This window comes from Genypterus blacodes, unplaced genomic scaffold (genome assembly GCF_046128005.1).
Source record: "Genypterus blacodes isolate CSIRO-AG114 ecotype Tasmania unplaced genomic scaffold, CSIRO-AGI_Gbla_v1 ptg000067l_1, whole genome shotgun sequence".
Taxonomy (NCBI): Eukaryota; Metazoa; Chordata; class Actinopteri; order Ophidiiformes; family Ophidiidae; genus Genypterus; species Genypterus blacodes.
This window is the reverse complement of record NW_027466879.1, coordinates 4,281,076-4,298,176: the sequence shown is the minus strand read 5'-3', so window position 1 is coordinate 4,298,176 and position 17,101 is coordinate 4,281,076. Positions and strand designations below refer to the sequence as shown.

The window sequence follows — 17,101 nt, the reverse complement described above, 5'->3', positions numbered from 1 at the left end:
TTTGTCAACTTGACAAAAATAAAAGGCAATTATCCCCTGTGTGTTTGGCTGTTGACAAGGCAGAGACATTTTACTGCACGACAAGGTTACAACAGGGAAATAAGCCACCATTATTTCAAGACATAAATAATTTGACCACGGTGACAAACGATTGGCAGAGACGTGGTGTCAAGCACAAACATGGCAAAACACTGTTGTGGCTAAAGCAAACCGCCTGCCGGGAGAGGACGACTGGTACCTGAGGTCTATTTTTGTCCCTCTATTTCCCCAAGACAGGGGCCGCATGCGTTTAGCTTCTAACAAACTTGTTCGAGCGTTTTTCAACTTCAGTGATGTGTGATCTTCTCTGTGGTAGCGGAACGGACGCCCCTACTCATGATCGCATGAAAAGCAACAGACCAAAAACCTCAAAAAAGTGTAAACAAACAGTTCAAAAATGCTCAAATGACCCCGACAGGAACGTCTAGTATGTGAGTGTAACCTACTGTCATGTAAACTGATGAGCTCTGTAGCGGTGTACAGTGCTGCCTGATAAAAAGACCTACAACAGAAAAAGTGTCAATCAGTGCAGTTTTGCAGAGTTGGCAAGTCATCACCTGATAGTAGAAAACAGTCAATGTGTCCGTTTGTCTTTTGTACAGCAGTTGACACACTGCAAAAATAAAACAAAGTCAAACCAAAAGAAACCAACGCAGTAGCACTGTGAAACTGAGGATCCTATATGCTGCTCATGACGGATTATGGTTATAAATGTCATTACCTTTTTGTGGCAGATATACATTTGACTCGCTCTAAAGCTCTATCTAATCTTAATCCTATTTTACAACTGTAACAATAGTGTTTTATGCTGGTGCTGAGCCTGAAAAGCATGCTGCTCTGTCCAATTCTCAATCGGAGTACAAAATGTGGATCTGAAGTCTTGCATCGTCACTCGTGTCGTCGTTTCTGAACTCCACATAAGAACAAAAAAACAAATTAAAACGATTTAGCGATATAATGCAAAGAGGCGGAACGTTGAACCGCCCCCTCACCCCCCCACCAAAACGCACACACACACGCACACACACGCACACACACACAATGACAAAGCGAGCACACACCTTTTCCAGCTCTCGGTCTAATAGTCAAAGAGAGCGACACATTCTCCATCTCAGTGAAAATACATGACGTAGATTAACTTTTTTTTTCTCTCCCCTCCTCGACCTCCTTGGCACTGCTTCACACTAGCCGACAAAAACAAACAAACAAAACAAACAAACAAACAGGAAAAAAAAAAGGACATGCAGAATTTTAACATACTATTTCCATTCGCGACTGGCAAACGTAAGAGGCCGCACCCTAACTGCGTCTAACAATTCCATCCTCTGCGGCCGCCGAGCGCACGCGGCCGCCGGCCCCCCTCGTCGCTGTGCCGGAGGCCGGGGGAGGGAGGGTGCAAGTTAGTGAGCCAAGTTCACAGCAGCAGTTCGAAGCCTCGTCCATTGGTGGTTTTGCTCGTGACCGATGAGTTTTAAGGACACCCATCAATTTTCCGTAAAGCAATTCCAAAGTCATTCCTTGCCAGGCCCAAGCGCCTCTCTCTCTCTTTCTCTTTCTGTTGATTCCCTTCCCGCTTTTTGTTTTCCCAGGCTGGCATTCCCGGGTCACTTCCCCCCAACCGCGGTGTCTTATTCAGTTGGAAGAACGATCGCACAGACAAGCTGCAGACAGGCTTATTGAGAAGTAGTCTCTTTTTGGCTCATTTATATATAAAAATCCTTATTCAAAAGAAAGAAAACTGGGAGAAACAAACTCCGCCCATTGCATGAAACTAGGACAGACACTATGTCATCTTGCGCTTGTTCCCCGTCACAATCGGTCGAGCAAACTCAACAAAGTCATCTATAAGGACAGGCCAGGCCCCTGGAAAAAAGAGAGAGAGAGAGAAAACAACACGGGATTAGTGACTGTCCACAATGATTCAGTCCAGCGTGTCTCAATCCTGCTCCTCCTGTCACACAGCCTTGCATGTCTTCCATCTCTTCATCAGGTCAGGTGCGTTCACTAGATCAACTTGGTGCCTTAAATGATTGAATCAGCTGTGTGTGTAGGGTGAGAGGTGATGGAAAATATGCACCGCTGTGGGCCAAGAGGACCATGACGTAGATCATCAAAGCCCAGTGATGTGCTGCTTCAGACATCTGCCAAAAAGCCTCAAGAGCCCCCTGCTGGACAGTAATATAGTTTAAAATGTTACCCTTCCCATTCCTCCAAGGCAAACATTGTCTGTGCCACAACAGTGAGGTTAATAACACTGACATGACTACGACTACTTCTGGTAATAATGATGAAATGTAGATGCCAGGAGCAAGAGTCTCCTCATGTTTATGTATGCAGAAGTTATTGTAAATAATCCAATTAAAGTAAATGCTCAGGGAAATGACTGTTTGTTCAATGTCAATCAGAATGAATATACTCACAGTTCATCATCGTGCAAAAGTTCGGTCTAGAACAACAATAAGGGGGGGATATTCAATTACTTGTGCAGGTTAAAGTAGTAGAATACTTGATGAACTCACCTTCCTCGTCATAGTTGGACATGTCGTCTGCAATCATATTGCCAAAGTCCAGAAGAAGGTTCCATGTATCCTTGGGGATCGACCGCTTGTGATGTTCCTGAATGCAGCACATTGACAGGAAAGGATCCACAGTTAGATATGAGAATTGACATTTGTATAAAAACTCCATTCATTCGTCAGTTTATGGTCACAGGAAACAAACAATTACTCAATCTGTTCATTTCATAGCTTACAAATAACAACAATAACGGATTCAATTCCAAGCACACGATCAAAATCCAGCATAGTCAATCATTTATTTATTCATAAACAATTCATGCAGTCATTTTTTGAAGTTGTTGAAAACACTTATGGAAGAAGTTGCTGCCGAAACAAAAGAAACCAAATAATGGAGGAAAACAAACTGGATGCAGATCAAAGCAACGTCTTCACTCACCAGGAGGAAGCGATTCCAGAGATCCAGGAACTTGAAGCGACCTGTCAGAACTAGATTCCAATAAGCTACAGCCATCTCTAGGTCTGAGGCAACAAAGCAAAGGGAGATCTTCAATGTTTGGGGGGAGGGGAGGGGGGGAGACACAGACACGAGGACAGTGCAGAGAGACAGACATCAGTGCTGTCCAACAAGGAATTCAGCATCTGAGGGAGGAAAACTACACCAGGGTGAAACGTCTCCTGGAACATACAAGCTTCACTTCAACTACATACAACAATATCAAACTAGACTTTAAAATACACTACACACTTTATGTCCAGGTTATGCCCTCTTTTCATATAGTTTTATAAATAAAGTGCTCTTTCTTACTAACCTGGTGCTTGTGTAAGCAGTTATGATCACATTACTGTCAGAATATCGAGACAAGTCCCTGTGTGGATCCATCATAATACAAAGTTATGTACTCTTGTTGTTTTCCATTTTGGATCGTTACTTTATAATCATTTCATTCCAATAAAAACAAGAAACTTTCATGGGTTGAAAGTGAAATGTGACAACTTTTTCCTGAACCTTAATATTCTGGTCAATGATAATAATATTAATAATAACCATAACAAAGTTGTGCAGGTCTTGTGCAAGTACTTGTGTCTACATTTGATGGAGGCAGCCGGTCAGTGATCAGTCAGTGATGATGTGCTGTGACTCTGTTGCTGTCAGCTCACCTAAACCCTTCTGTCCAGGGTTCTTCGCAAAATTGAAGGTGAATTGATAGAAGTCTTTGAACTTCCCCGTGTCTTTCAGCTCCTGCTCTAGTCTCGGGAGGATGGCCTTGATTTTTTCAGGACTGTCGCATCTGAGGGAAAGATTGAGGACAAACGGACAGCAAGTCAGGCTTCCACAGTTCTATCATTGTAACACAGTGGTGAACTTTGCATACAGATCCAAGTTCAACACTTTAATCTGGGGTTTCAGTTTGTACATGTAAACTCTGTATGACACGTTTTATAACATGACACACAACACAAGTAGATATACAGTGTGTCGATTGTAAAGGAATCTTTAAGTTAACAAAGTTACTTTTAGGATCAGTGGTCCCGCTACCTCACAGTCTTTAAAACTCTCTGTGTGTGACAACAACATTGTGACTCACCCCAGCTCAGCCATGCCATCCAGGAACTCTTTCCTGCTGAACTCGCACTGTGTGGCGGCTCTGAACTTCCACGCCACCACCAGAATGCTCATGCTGGCCGGGTCCAGGGTCAGGTCATCGCAGAACTGCTGGATCCCATCGATGCCTATCTTGTTCTCATCCTGGGGGTCTGCAAAGATAGAAGACAGTGACCAAAACAAAAGCAAAAGCACAACATACCCGACAATAAACAACACTGTTGGGACATAAACAGGAGACAGACTCACCTTTGTATCTGTTGTAGAGCTGCTCCAGCTTCTTGCGGTCCACAGAGGTTTTCATGGATTCTTTATGGTAGAGGTCTGGGTTCTGGAAGTAGTTGTCTGTGGCGACTTCTAGTTTCCAGTCATTCTGTGTTAGGCAGTACACGGCTGTCCTCTCCCCGGCCTGTGTGAAGGACATGAACTGCCGAACCTTGTCCTTCTGCGAAGACTTCAACTTGTGCTGCAAGAGATGTCCAGGAGCATGCAGATGAATGAGACTCAGGGTTCACACTGTACAAACACACCCAGACAGAAGTGCAGAAACAGACTTTCTGAAGAGCAGAATTAGAATCCAAGCCATGAAACCTCCACTGCAAACTGTAAGTGTAACATATTTGTATACAAAACAGCTGCATGTGGACGGCCGTCAGATAAGTGCCAAGACAGCTGTCGTAAATGTTCTAGGTTAAGTTCCTTCTAAGGGAAGACCTGAACGTTACCGCCTGCAAATGCACCACAAGGCTCGGCTTGTTTTCAAAAAAAGCACCGCGCTGCATGAATGGAACCTAGACGGCCATCGGGAGCATTGCACGTCTTTTGGCAGAGCTGCAGATCTGACCCACCCGATGATCGAGGAGCAAATTCGCCTTGACAGGCCAGTGTTTGGCAACCTACTTCCCCCAGCCAGGGGCGTCTGATACAGCGAGCACTCCACTAACCCGCGGCTGCACAGGCAAGCTACCAAAAAGGGAAAGGTACGTGCTGCGAGTGCGGGTGTCCGATCTCAAAATACCAACAACTGACCTTCCATTTCCCTCATATTCCCCGACACATCGCTCTGACAATGCGACACTCTGCAGAGGACACGCCGATCCACCAAACCGCTGTGCCGCCATTCATTCATCACAACATTGATCAGTGTTTTAATTATGGAACTGGACAACACAACAGTCCCGCTTTCTCATTTTTAATCTTACCTACCATTTTATCACCCGCTGTTTTGGCCAACTTGATATCCGATTACCCGTAGTGCGCCTGCGCGAAAACACTGCGCTACTGTAGCCGAACGGAACTCTGGGTATTGTAGTGCGTTTGCGCGTCTGAAACACGGGCCTTGTGTTTTGGTGACATTTGGTTCAAATCACGGATTATTACAAACTGCCTGAGGTCACAAATACTTTTTTTGGTCGTAATAACTTCACTTGTCATTGATACTCACTTCACGCTGGAGCTCCAACACTCACTGTTCGCTAGCGCAGCTGAAAAACACAACAACTCACTGGGGAAACATGGGGTTTAAGCCATTTAAGTACTTACACTTGTTTCATTAACTTAATTCGTATTGTAACAAGTTACTGTTTGAATGTGTCGTTGCAAAATGAAGCTACCGATAGCCTTTAAAAGTTTAATACACTTGACACGGTCGAACTAAAAAAAACATCTGAAAACTACAACTCCCATATCAAAGCAGATAAAGATGTTTCGGAAGTAAGATGGATGGATCAAAGTTAAAGCTAATAGTCCGACAGTTTTACTCAGAAAATAACGTCATTGTTTTATTGCATTTATGACGCATTCAGTCGACTTTACGAATCAGCCGCTTAAAGCAACACGTCTGATTTAATGTCGCTTCACTTACAGCACGGTGGGGTTTTAAAGCTAACGTTAGCACAGGCGGAGTTAGCCGTCATGTTGTGGACCCAGCTGGTCTGACAGCTCCGGAGGAATGCGACGACTTCCAACAACAACTTGTTCTAGTTAAGTCAAACCGGTCAAACTTTACGTACACAACTAAGTTAGTGAATCGAATTACGTCGTACCTACCGGGAGCGAGGAAAAGACGAACAAGAAGACTTGTTGGCGTTCCAGTCAGCTGTTGAAGTAAACATGAAGTGGGTCACCCAGTGCCGCTCCTGCTCCGCCGCTGGCCCCTGCTATGTGGCAGAGGGGGAGGAGGAGGGCTGTTGATGCCGCACAACAGCATGATTGTTCCCTTCTTCAGTCGATGGGCGCAGTTCAGAGCCGGGACAGAGCAGATATGATCGGGTTAGCCGTCATTTTCTCTACGCCAATCGATATCTTTGTTGTGATTTGAATATGGCCACGATGCTTCCTCGCTGGACGCGCATTCAGCTTTAAAATCAGGTAAAAAAAAAAAAAAAAAAACAGCCCCGTCACCATCCTCGCTGTAATGATTTTTCGTTACGTTTGTGTTTGAATCTTTAGAATGAGCTGTGTTATGAGCTATACTATGAGCTGATTATTGATTTTCAAAAGTACAGTAAGTCAAAACCTAAAAATTCGGAATGAAACCAGAAGTAGTATAGACGACAAAGATGGTTGTTCAGACTCTGTGTGGTGTTTTTGATCCTAAACAAAAAAGAAAATGAATGTATGGGAATTAACTTAGATGACTTCTTCATCTGTGGATGGTGTGTGTGTGTGTTCTGCTCTGTTCAGTAGGCAAAACCCAAACAGTGGTGCTATTGATTTCTAGCAACAGAGGCAGAGTAGCTGCAGTTGGGTGGGGGGCTTGGAAAGTAAACATCAGTCAGCATGACTCATGCTCACATAGATGCAGTCAACTTGGGTGTGAATGTCGGCTTCATTCATTCTGCTGATGTCATGAATGGTTAATGATCGCATGTGTATTTCTCAGGATGGTTTCTAAACGTGCCATCGTCTTTTGCTTTTGTGCTCAAAGCTTAGATGTCATTATTCTGTATCAGCGTTTGGTACAATAGGATACAAACAGGGTTCAATGGGAGCATGACACAGGTGTACACACAGCTGTCTGGTTGGCCATTATGACCACACCTCTAAAGAACACAAGTGCTAGCTTGAACTGAAACATGATATCTAAGCATGTGGTGTGAAGCTTTAGGAAAAGTGGCAAACGATCACAGATGCCATCTGTTCTTTGGACTCTCCGTCACCTGCACTTCCTCTCCCTTCTTAGTAACCTTTCTTTATTCTTGTTATTACAGAATCTAATCTGATTCAATCGTTCCTACTCTGTTCTTCTCTTTCTTTGGATCAAACCTTACACCCCAGTGAAGACGAGTAGGTGTTTGGATGCGGGCTGTATGTTCACTCCTGTGCCTTGGCCTGGTGGGGGGCCTTGCTGTCCTGCAGAAGGACCAGTTGGCCCATCATGCCATCAAGTTTCGGCAGAGCCAGGGAGCAAGCCACGACCATACCACACACACCACTCACAGCTGGGTGCTCGGCAATTGCAAGCGGCTGGCTGGCCTCCTGCGGCAGAAGAATGTGGCGGTCAGGAAGCTGGCAGCAGCTGCCGATGGGGTTAGACGAGACCAGACCCTCTCAGAGCCAGAGAGGCTCTTCCAGGTTAGAGACTAACACAACAAACAATATCTCTCTTGTTTGCCATTACCATATCTGCTGAAAATACAATATTACCTACATTTAAAAGGTTTGTGACTGATTCTTTGTCTCCCTGAATGTGCACAGGTTCACACTCTGGAGGTTTTTCAGAAAGAGCTGAATGAGAGCGAGCACTTGGTGTTCCAGGCGGTGCACGGCCTGCAGAGGGTGCTGCAGGGGGACTACAGGGACGTGGTCAACATGAAGGAGAGTAGCCGGCAGAGACTGGAGGCCCTCAGGGAGGCGGCCATCAAGGTGAGCAGGGGAACAGTGTCCCATAGGTATAACCTCAGAGGGCAAATTAAAGAGAATTGTAAAGAATGTTGTTAACTCAAAGCTATGTGTGCTTGTGTGTGTTCTTGTCTTTCAACACACCTGCTGCTGGGTTGTGTGCTCATCCACAAGGAGGAGCAGGAGTACGTGGAGCTGGTGGCTGCTGAGAAGCACCAGCAGGAAGCTTTGAAGAGTGTTTTAGCCAAAAACAAAACTCTGTCTATGCTGGATGAGATCCTGGAGGATGTCAGGAAGGCAGCAGACCGTCTAGAGGAGGAAATTGAGGAGCATGCTTTCGACAACAACAAGCAGGTCAGCAAGGAACAGCACAGACTTTGATAGATACTTTACATGGTGTTGACCCTTGAAGGCAAGAAGGGTCATGATTCTAGAACCAGCAGAACAATTCTAGTCTTCTAAAATGTTTGTAATCATCTGCCTGACAAGCGCTTTATAGATTAGATAACAAGCAGAAGCAGTGATTATTTTAGCTCAAGATGTTAAAGCTTGTCAGGGTACAGAACATGTTTAGAGGTCAGAACTGTACATTTTGTAGATGTCCAATCCATCCTCTGGCCTGCTTTGTAGATGAAAGGAGTGAATGTAGAGGCTGTGCTGAGAGTTGAGGATGACGAGGAGGACGGGGGGAAGAGGAAGAACACGTCCAGGCGCAAGGAGGTGGAATATGACCTGGGACTGAGCATGCTCATCGACTCGCAGAATAACCAGTATGTCCTGACCAAACCAAGAGACTCCACCATGCCCAGAGCCGACCATCACTTCATCAAGGTGGGTTACTGTTCCCTCTCGGGTATCTTCAGATTCCCCCCAAAAATGAATCTTAATTTATTCATTTATTCACTCTTTAAGCGCCGTTTGCTCTGTTTGTGTCAGGACTTGGTGTCGGTGGTGATGTTGTCCCTGCCCTGTGGTTGGGTTTGCACTGTGATAGGTCTCCCTCCCATGTTTGGATACATCATCTGTGGTGTCCTGTTAGGTCCCTCTGGCCTCAACAGCATCAAGGTAACAGCTGCTCTATCTAGTTGTGCACCTCTAGCACCTCCAGCATGATGTAACCGGCTCTGTGTGCTGCAGTCTATGGTCCAGGTGGAGACTCTCGGGGAGCTGGGCGTGTTCTTCACTCTCTTCGTGGTGGGACTGGAGTTCTCGCCTGATCGCCTTCGCAAGGTACGAAACGGCGATGGTGGGGTTTGGGATTAAGAATGTGTGTTCATGTAGAGGAAGCTGAAGATGAAAATTAATCGCAACATCAGACCTCATTTGGTTTTCAGATGAGTGAGCGTATCACTTTTCACAGGAGTGTTGCGTCTCTTTGTGTTGTCTTTGTATGCAGGTATGGAAGACGTCAGTTCAGGGGTCCTGTTACCTGAGTCTGCTGATGGTGGGGGCTGGTTTGTTGTGGGGACAGCTCCTGCACATTCGACCCACCCAGACAGTCTTCATCTCCACTTGTCTCTCCCTCTCCAGCACTCCGTTGGTGTCTCGCTTCCTGGCAGGGGGGAGCAGAGGGGAGAAGGAAGGTAGCAGCGCCTGCTTGGGTTACTCAGTGTTTCTTTTAAGGATGTCGAGTCACTTTAAAGGACAGTTGTGAACAAAGTGGGTGATATTATTTGAGAAAGGGAAAAAGGGAGTGCAAATTGTAATACATGTAGCTGTGTGTGTGTGTGACAGGTGACTTGGACTACAGCAGTGTCCTCCTGGGGATGCTGGTGATGCAAGATGTTCAGCTTGGACTCTTCATCGCCGTCATGCCCACACTCATCCAGGCACAGAGCGGAGACTTGGACACGTCAGTTAGCTTAAATTTATCAAAAGGGCAAATAACTGATGTTTGCGGTTGCGTGATGCAACTGGCCCACAGTCTTGTTAATATGTCTTCTTTGCGCACCACAGCTTCCTGTACGGAGGTCTGCGTGTGATCCTGCTCCTGACCCAGGTCCTGGTCTCCCTGGCTGCTGTGCTGCTGCTGTGTGTGTTGCTGAAATCGTTCCTAATCGGCCCTTTTTACAAGAAGCTCCACGCTGAGAGCAAAGGCAACAAGGAGATCCTGGTGCTGGGGATGGCCGCCTTCGTCTTCTTCATGTTGTCGGTATGTCCACCGCTGTTTCTTGTACTGTTTGTCCCTTCCTCCCCTCCTCCTCCTCCTCCTCCTCATTCTGTGTAGTGTTCTTAATGTGTGTGTTATGTTCATCCTTCTGTCACTGTCTCTGCAGGTGACAGAGTGTCTGGATGTTTCCATGGAGCTGGGCTGTTTCCTGGCTGGAGCGTTGCTGTCCACCCAGGGTCACATGGTTACCACAGAGGTCATGAGCTCCATCGAGCCGATCAGGGATTTTCTCGCCATCATCTTCTTTGCCTCTATTGGTCCGGTCCAACATGACAATTTAGACAGCACTTCAGCTCCATTTACACATCTTCTCTGCCACTGTTGACCATGTTTTCCTTTGTGCCTGTGATGCTGCAGGTTTCCACGTGTTCCCAACCTTCGTGTTGTATGAACTCACAATCCTGCTGGTGCTGACACTCACACTCGTCATTATGAAGGTACAGCCCTTTTCTCTCTTTACGTTCTTTCCACCTTGAATGTGTATCTTCATCTCAATGATTTCTCTTCTCTTCTTCTCTTTTCTCACAGTTCATGATGGCTGTGGCGGTGTTGTCAGCCATCTTGCCAGCAGGCTCTCGGCACATACGGTGGATAGTCTCAGCCGGCCTCGCACAGGTCAGCGAGTTCTCCTTCGTGCTGGGAAGCCGCGCACGTCGCGCCGGCATCATCTCCAGAGAGGTCAGTGTCGCCCTGGAAAACTGACGAGGTGAAAACACTCCCGTACATCTCTCTCTCCCATGTCCCTCTCTTAGGTGTACCTGCTGGTCCTCAGTGTCACTACGCTCAGTCTGCTGCTGGCACCGCTGCTCTGGAGAGTCACCACACACAGATGGGTTTCCCGAGTCGATCGCAAAACAATCACCTGACCTAACTGGATTTAATGCCAAATTGTCCTTGTGACTCTTACAGAGACAGGAAACAGTCCTGTCTAGCCTTTGTTTTTGTTTTTATTTTGGACTCTCTAGTTCTTCTGCTCTTGCATTCCTTGTCACTGCTCTACAGCCATGTGATATCACCACCCAAACATCACCTGTGGGTCAGCGGCCAAGCATTCGTGAAGTGTGGGAGGCTCAGGCTTCCCATTCAGATCCTGCTTCCCTCAGTGCAGGCACTCCGACCAACCAGTAGGAATCTGGTGCATCAACAAGGATCAGCTCCTTCTGCTGGTTCCCCAACTACAGATACAGCCAATTGCGTCCAAACATAGATTTTTGATGGATTATTGTACCTGAAAGAAGAATATGTAAAAGGAACAACACATTGTCATAAACCATTTCAAATGAAGCACACGTACTTCTCTGAAGTTACACTTGAACTTGAGTTAGTAGAAGAATTCATTCTCTTGAACCTTCTGAAGGTCTCTAGTTGGATAACCTGCACATCAATCAGAAAGAGAAGCACATTTATCAAATGGACCATCCACACACCAAGTAATGAAAAGTAAAGTAAAATGCACTTTATATGTCTTAAGATATATTCCATTTTTACTATACCTCACCTTCCTCAGACACTGTAGGACTGTTTCTGGCATGAACCCAATTCAGTTTGAGTTTGCAGAATTTGTGGTTTAGATTGAGCAAATCTTTCGTTTAATGAATTGATAGTTTTTGCTAATTTTTCTCATTGTACTACTGTGAGTCTAACTGTGATGGCGCTTTCTTGTGCTACATAAAACTATAAATCATTTCTAGTTAAACAGATCAAACTGTTAAAGTATATATGAAATATTACAATAATACAATACATCATTAGAAAGGGAATTCCAAAGATTATAGAAAGAACTATTTGTTGTAATGGGGTCATATGCTTTTTAATATGTTCCTCCATGTTTGTAGTGTAACGTGTAACGTAGGCGGACGGATGTGCCTGTAGGAATGTATGAGGTAAGACAAAGCTGCAGGTCTTTGGGTTTTTTGATTACATTGTTTACTTCTTAGTCTTTCTGTTTTCTGTCCAGGCCTGATGGACCTGGCCAATCAAAACAGTTTGGGCTTCTCGGCAATGGGCTTTAAAGACACATGACTTAAAAATGACCTGTTTTCACTCAGTGTGTGCAGCAAGGGAAAATCAGAGGCTGACTGACATATAATTTGCACATAAGCACATTGTAAAGCTTTCCTAATAGACCCCTATATGCAAATAGAAACATGGTCAGAATTTATGTTGTGAAAAATCCTTCACAATTTATCTTTGAATGTCAGACAAATCAACCACACACAGCAGTGCACAATCTGCACTACAAACAAGGTGATAAGAAGGGCAACCGCACACCCCTGTGGCATCTAGTGTTGTAGATGTGTCATTGTTAATAATGTGAAATGTAAATGTAAGAAACTTAATTCCATGATTATTTTTTACATATTTCTATTTATAGTGCGGGTGGCTGTGAGTGAACTTTAACAGCACAGATTAATGCTGATCTCATCAAATGTCACTGTTTATTTGAAATTGTAAAATTCATTTATTTATTAAAAGTGGGGTTAAAAGTTCATGTTTTGTCTTTGGTATGGTAGTCCTTTTTGTCAAACAGGGTAACATAGGTCACATGTCCTGCAGACGTCAAGACTGTGTGCGTGTGCGTGTGCGTGTGCGTGTGTGTGTGTGTGTGTACTATATAAGCTGATAACCCTCAACGTTTGCAGTCAGCAGAATTAGGAGAAACCTAAATACTGTCATCATCCTATTAGCACTGGTGCACTGGATCTACTTGTCGATTTTAACAGGCTGCTGCCTTTCAGTCTGTCTTGTAACGGATAGATTTCAGAGCTAATTCTGAAAAAACACGGTGAAAGGCTCGAGCAGGAACACAAATGTCAATCTGACAAATCCAGGAATTTGAAAAAAACACAAGATTGCAAGAATGGCTGGATATGATTTTACATATCAATGGTATAACTGTTTACATCAGGTCACATTTTGAAAAACTACTGTTGGAGTGAAGTCCAATTATTTATTATTTAATACATTTTATTGTTTCTTAGTTTGGATATGAAAATGTTTTCTTTATAATAAATGTTTCTAGAGAACAAAACAAAAAGCGGTGACATTTTTACTTTAGATTAATTTTCCTCTGTCTTTCTTACCCGGATTCTCTTTGTGAGATGAGCGGAGACATGCAGACAGACGAGCCATTCATCAGTCCAACGTTGCTTCATTGCTTCCATAATTCTCAGAAGGATTACACTGAGTACTTAGTGCTACCAGAGCTGCCTGTGAGAGCTTTAATTTCCTGGTTAAACTGTGTAAATATATAATATCTACTGAATATATATGCCAGCAGATATTCAACTGCAGTTAGATTACATATTAGTTTTTTCATTTTATTTGACTGTTTTTTACCCAGACACAGGACACGTATATGTACAGTATATGAGAATCTGTGATTGGAGCACCCCATCATACATGATAACCAATCAATCTAAGTAAAAACAAATACAGATTGTAACATGAATCACTCTGCAAAGCACAAATTAGGTTTATAAACCTGCCATAGCTAACACAGATTTACACAGGAGCCTATAATGCAGGGTCCAGTTAAGTTCAAAGTTAATATAAGGCTGTCAGATAAATACATTCAATATTGACTACTCATCATGCTTTGGCACAGGAGTGTGAGTTGTTACATGATGGGGGGTATTTGTTGCTGTCTCATTCCGTTTCTCACTTTAGAGCTTTGAGGTCGAAGATGACCTTTCCCTCGTAATCGTCGTAGATGTTTTGGTAGCTGATCTTGTCGGAGACGACTCTGCACTGGATCTTTGCGCACCTCTTCCCCACCAGGCTGAACCTCACTGCTACCAGTGGGTTGATGTAAGATGGCTAAACAAAAACAGAAACAAGGTCATTCAAGAAAGGTTTTGATGTGTGACAAACACTTCAGTCAGGTTGGGGCCTTGTTGGCTCTGGCTGTGTGCATTGTGAGTGTTGTTTTGTTACCTGTGCCAGTTTTCCATAGTAAGGAAAGTAAGAGCGATCAATGATTCCATTTTCAGGGAAATACTCGATCTTGGCCACATTGTTGTCTCCCTCCTGCAGACACGTCCACACAGAGATGTAGACATACATGCTTAAGTTCTCAACCTCAAATAAAGTGTCTTGATTGTACAGTCACCACTCACCAGTATAGTGCAGTTGACATATGGGGGGACGTTAGTGTGATTAGAAGGCAAGAAATTAATAATCTGGAGAGACATAAAACAAAATTATCATCTTAATTCTCGCTGATTGTATGTGTGAAGTAAAAATTACTATGATGCACTGCATGAGTCTGTCTCTATCAAACATACCCTGTTCATCTTGATGACAACACAAGGCATGCTGCAGTTGTAGCCGAAGGATGGGTCATCCAGTCCTGAGCAGGCTCCCAACATGCTTTGTGTGAAGGGACATGCCCACTTGGTGTGGTGAGGGGCAGTGAAGTGGTCCTGGATGAAGTACTTTCCCTTGGTGCAGTTATTGTTGTGACACTGGTGCTGCACGGTGTCATTGTACGCTGCAGGACAAAATGGACAGAGACATTTAGATGAGTCTGTGAGATTGGACAATGTAGGGTAGAAGAGCAGAAGTACTAACGCTTCAGGAAGTCATGAAGGCAGTTGGACATCTTCATCCAGCTGGCTGTGTCCGATGTGTTATAGTTGATTTCAACAATCTCCTCTCCATAGGTGTCCGGCCACACCATCACCCCTGATCAGAGGAGCAGATACACGTCAGGTTAGATATGAAGTAAGGTCGAATTGAAGTCACATTTTGACTGAAATCCGTGTTGTGTCGTCTGGCTGTGTTACCCGGAGATTTGAGCCGGTCTTGGTAGTCAGGAGCGTACGGATCTAACGTGTACATGAGGACCCAGATGGCCAGAGAGAAGAGGCCAGTCATGATCACATAGAAGGCCACATAGTACAGACTGATGTACACTGGGAGGGAGAGAGAGAGTTGAAGACCTGTCAGGGGTGGAACTAAGTCTCTGATGTACAAATCTTATGTTGGCTTGACATGAGACCTGTCTGACTTGAATTAGGAATGACTGTGACCAGAATACTTTTACATTAGATATGTTTATGTACATTTCACTGATAATCCACTAGTATCCAGAAAGGAGAATTTTCTTTGATATCTTGAATGCCTTCTGTACTTCCTTACTGGAGGGTCAAGGTGAACTTTGTTGAAGAGAGTTCATGTAATCTGTTTGTAAAATCAAACAGAAGCAGATGATAAACCCAGAAACCCCATAGAGCGAATCTTATCTCCTCACCCAGGTTATCTCTCTGTATGTACACACACAAACACTGCAAGGTGATATTAAAGGACAGATGGTTGTGTTCAGATGGACAATTGTTATTTTGGAGTTTGAAGGAAGGTGAAGGAACAGAGAGGCTGATGCAATCACAAAGGTTTGGGGGTAGTAGTCAAACATCAGAACATTAGCCCAGCACAGTATGAGTGCTATGAAAGAGGACTAGTTGTAATTTGTTCTTTGCTTTAAAACACTGCTGATTGTGATTGTGTCTGTCCCATTTAAATCCCTCTGCTTCATTTAATGTGAAAATAAATCAAGCTATTCTCCATTTTATTTTAGGGGAAAGCCCTTTAGAAAGATTCTTACCCCATTTCTCTGGCGTCCTCCCCATAAGCGTCCCATTCTCTGAGTTCCAGACAAAATGTCCGAAGTCCTCACAGCGTTGGCCACAAGTCCGCTTTTCCTTCAAGGCGGCCATATTGAAGCCCCTTCACTCTTCTTCTTTTAACTTATACTCTGCACTCCTCTGTTCTTTCTTCAGTTGAGATATTCGTCTCCCCTCTCCTCTCGCCCCCCCACAAAACTCCAAGGCTCTTTCAACTTTGTTCTGTATTATACACTATATCATTCTCTTTTAGAGGAAATACCAAATCTCACTCTCTGGGCGGCCCCACACAGTGTGGTGCATGTGTTATCTCTTATTCAGTACTTATAGGGCCACAAGAAGGTGGGCAGGTTCCAATCATGTAAACTCCCTCATCTACACCGTCGTCCTTCATTGTTACAGGGTAACTGAGGATCACCTTGAGCAGCCATGGCTACTCTGCCCAACAGCCATCTTGGTTACCAATCACCAGGGACGGAACCTCGTAATCCTGGACCTCCTGACAAAAGCTCAGCTGCTTTTTACGCTGAAAATGCCTCCAATTATATTGAACTGCAATTAACAGTGAACACACATTAACCATGACCACCATGAAAACATTTGATTAAGTTGACAAACATGTCCAATTACAATGAATCCAACAGTGTATCTCATACAAGAAAGGGATTTGAGATGTTTTACACACTATCAAAGTATCCACAACAGTCCAGGTGTTATACTACATAAATGTATGGAATTGGTACTTTCAATTATAAAATCAGGGATTGTTTTACATTAGAAACTGAATCCTGTGAATCCACCAACTTCAGTTCCTTGCTGTTGGGGAGCACAGTGAATCATGTGAAATCACCTTTATAAAGGCTTTTGTGAATGTTAGAGGAGATGTCAGGGACTCTGACCTCTCTGACATCACAAGGGTCACTTCCTGTTGAATGGTTGGACACTATAGCCTCTGTGAGCCCTCTGAGGAATGACTGCAATTGCTGACTTCAACCTCTTTTTGGCTTTATCTGCATGTATCTCTGACACGCTTTTCTTAGCATTGTTTGCACCCGCGTTTCTCTCTACTGTGACAATGGCTGTAGTGTGGCTGTTGTGATGTGTCCCTCCAATCCACTGCATTCCACTCATTACTAACCCACTATGTGAATACCATGTCTCCTTTCCCTCCCTCTCTCTCTTTTTCCATCATGTCCCCTGCACCTCTCATTCATATTTGTGCGGCGCTCTTCTGCACTGTGCCCATGGGTTAGTACAGGATAAGGCATTAGCACACAGAGTTAGAGGATAAATCCCTCAGGGG

At 44.3% G+C, this 17,101-nt stretch overlaps 3 protein-coding genes across 9 annotated transcripts; 1 reads left to right on the top strand and 2 right to left on the bottom strand.

The window, feature by feature from the left end:
- Window positions 1-6,322, bottom strand: dcun1d2b (DCN1, defective in cullin neddylation 1, domain containing 2b). Of its 7 annotated transcripts, XM_076155438.1 has the most exons (8): window positions 5,368-5,593; window positions 4,411-4,627; window positions 4,145-4,313; window positions 3,717-3,847; window positions 2,995-3,077; window positions 2,559-2,655; window positions 2,460-2,485; window positions 1-1,902 (listed from the first exon to the last, which is right to left on the bottom strand). In XM_076155438.1, exons 1-7 carry the CDS (start codon window positions 5,368-5,370, stop codon window positions 2,466-2,468), a joined length of 720 nt encoding a protein of 239 aa, XP_076011553.1. In that variant the 5' UTR covers window positions 5,371-5,593; the 3' UTR covers window positions 1-1,902; window positions 2,460-2,465. The 7 variants fall into 7 exon arrangements, with proteins under 7 accessions (XP_076011553.1, XP_076011549.1, XP_076011551.1 ...); XM_076155434.1 differs by lacking the exons at window positions 2,460-2,485; window positions 5,368-5,593 and adding an exon at window positions 6,211-6,322; XM_076155436.1 differs by lacking the exons at window positions 2,460-2,485; window positions 5,368-5,593 and adding an exon at window positions 6,207-6,294.
- Window positions 6,323-6,393: 71 nt separating this feature from the next.
- On the top strand, window positions 6,394-12,663 carry slc9d1 (solute carrier family 9 member D1). The gene is made up of 14 exons (XM_076155431.1): window positions 6,394-6,531; window positions 7,441-7,737; window positions 7,861-8,028; window positions 8,179-8,358; window positions 8,635-8,835; window positions 8,941-9,069; window positions 9,142-9,234; window positions 9,401-9,587; window positions 9,739-9,856; window positions 9,961-10,156; window positions 10,281-10,431; window positions 10,532-10,611; window positions 10,703-10,852; window positions 10,927-12,663. The coding sequence occupies exons 2-14, from the start codon at window positions 7,462-7,464 to the stop codon at window positions 11,038-11,040; spliced, it is 2,043 nt and encodes a 680-aa protein (XP_076011546.1). The 5' UTR covers window positions 6,394-6,531; window positions 7,441-7,461; the 3' UTR covers window positions 11,041-12,663.
- Window positions 12,664-13,834: 1,171 nt separating this feature from the next.
- LOC143005073 (potassium-transporting ATPase subunit beta-like) lies at window positions 13,835-15,891 on the bottom strand. Its single transcript, XM_076156317.1, has 7 exons — window positions 15,780-15,891; window positions 14,962-15,090; window positions 14,747-14,860; window positions 14,461-14,666; window positions 14,293-14,355; window positions 14,111-14,203; window positions 13,835-13,993 (listed from the first exon to the last, which is right to left on the bottom strand). The coding sequence occupies exons 1-7, from the start codon at window positions 15,889-15,891 to the stop codon at window positions 13,835-13,837; spliced, it is 876 nt and encodes a 291-aa protein (XP_076012432.1).
- Window positions 15,892-17,101: the final 1,210 nt, after the last annotated feature.

Excerpts from the sequence above, each read along its gene's own strand:
- slc9d1 (XM_076155431.1), top strand. The coding sequence starts at position 7,462 with ATGCGGGCTGTATGTTCACTCCTGTGCCTTGGCCTGGTGGGGGGCCTT. Across the intron at positions 8,836-8,940 it reads CCGACCATCACTTCATCAAG|GACTTGGTGTCGGTGGTGAT; the intron begins GTGGGTTACTGT and ends TGTTTGTGTCAG. Across the intron at positions 10,157-10,280 it reads TCGTCTTCTTCATGTTGTCG|GTGACAGAGTGTCTGGATGT; the intron begins GTATGTCCACCG and ends CTGTCTCTGCAG.
- LOC143005073 (XM_076156317.1), bottom strand. The coding sequence starts at position 15,891 with ATGGCCGCCTTGAAGGAAAAGCGGACTTGTGGCCAACGCTGTGAGGAC. Across the intron at positions 15,091-15,779 it reads GAGGACGCCAGAGAAATGGG|TGTACATCAGTCTGTACTAT; the intron begins GTAAGAATCTTT and ends TCTCCCTCCCAG. Across the intron at positions 14,356-14,460 it reads TTGTCATCAAGATGAACAGG|ATTATTAATTTCTTGCCTTC; the intron begins GTATGTTTGATA and ends ATGTCTCTCCAG.
- dcun1d2b (XM_076155433.1), bottom strand. Across the intron at positions 4,314-4,410 it reads GCTCTACAACAGATACAAAG|ACCCCCAGGATGAGAACAAG; the intron begins GTGAGTCTGTCT and ends CTATCTTTGCAG. Across the intron at positions 1,903-2,558 it reads GTCCAACTATGACGAGGAAG|GGGCCTGGCCTGTCCTTATA; the intron begins GTGAGTTCATCA and ends TCTTTTTTCCAG.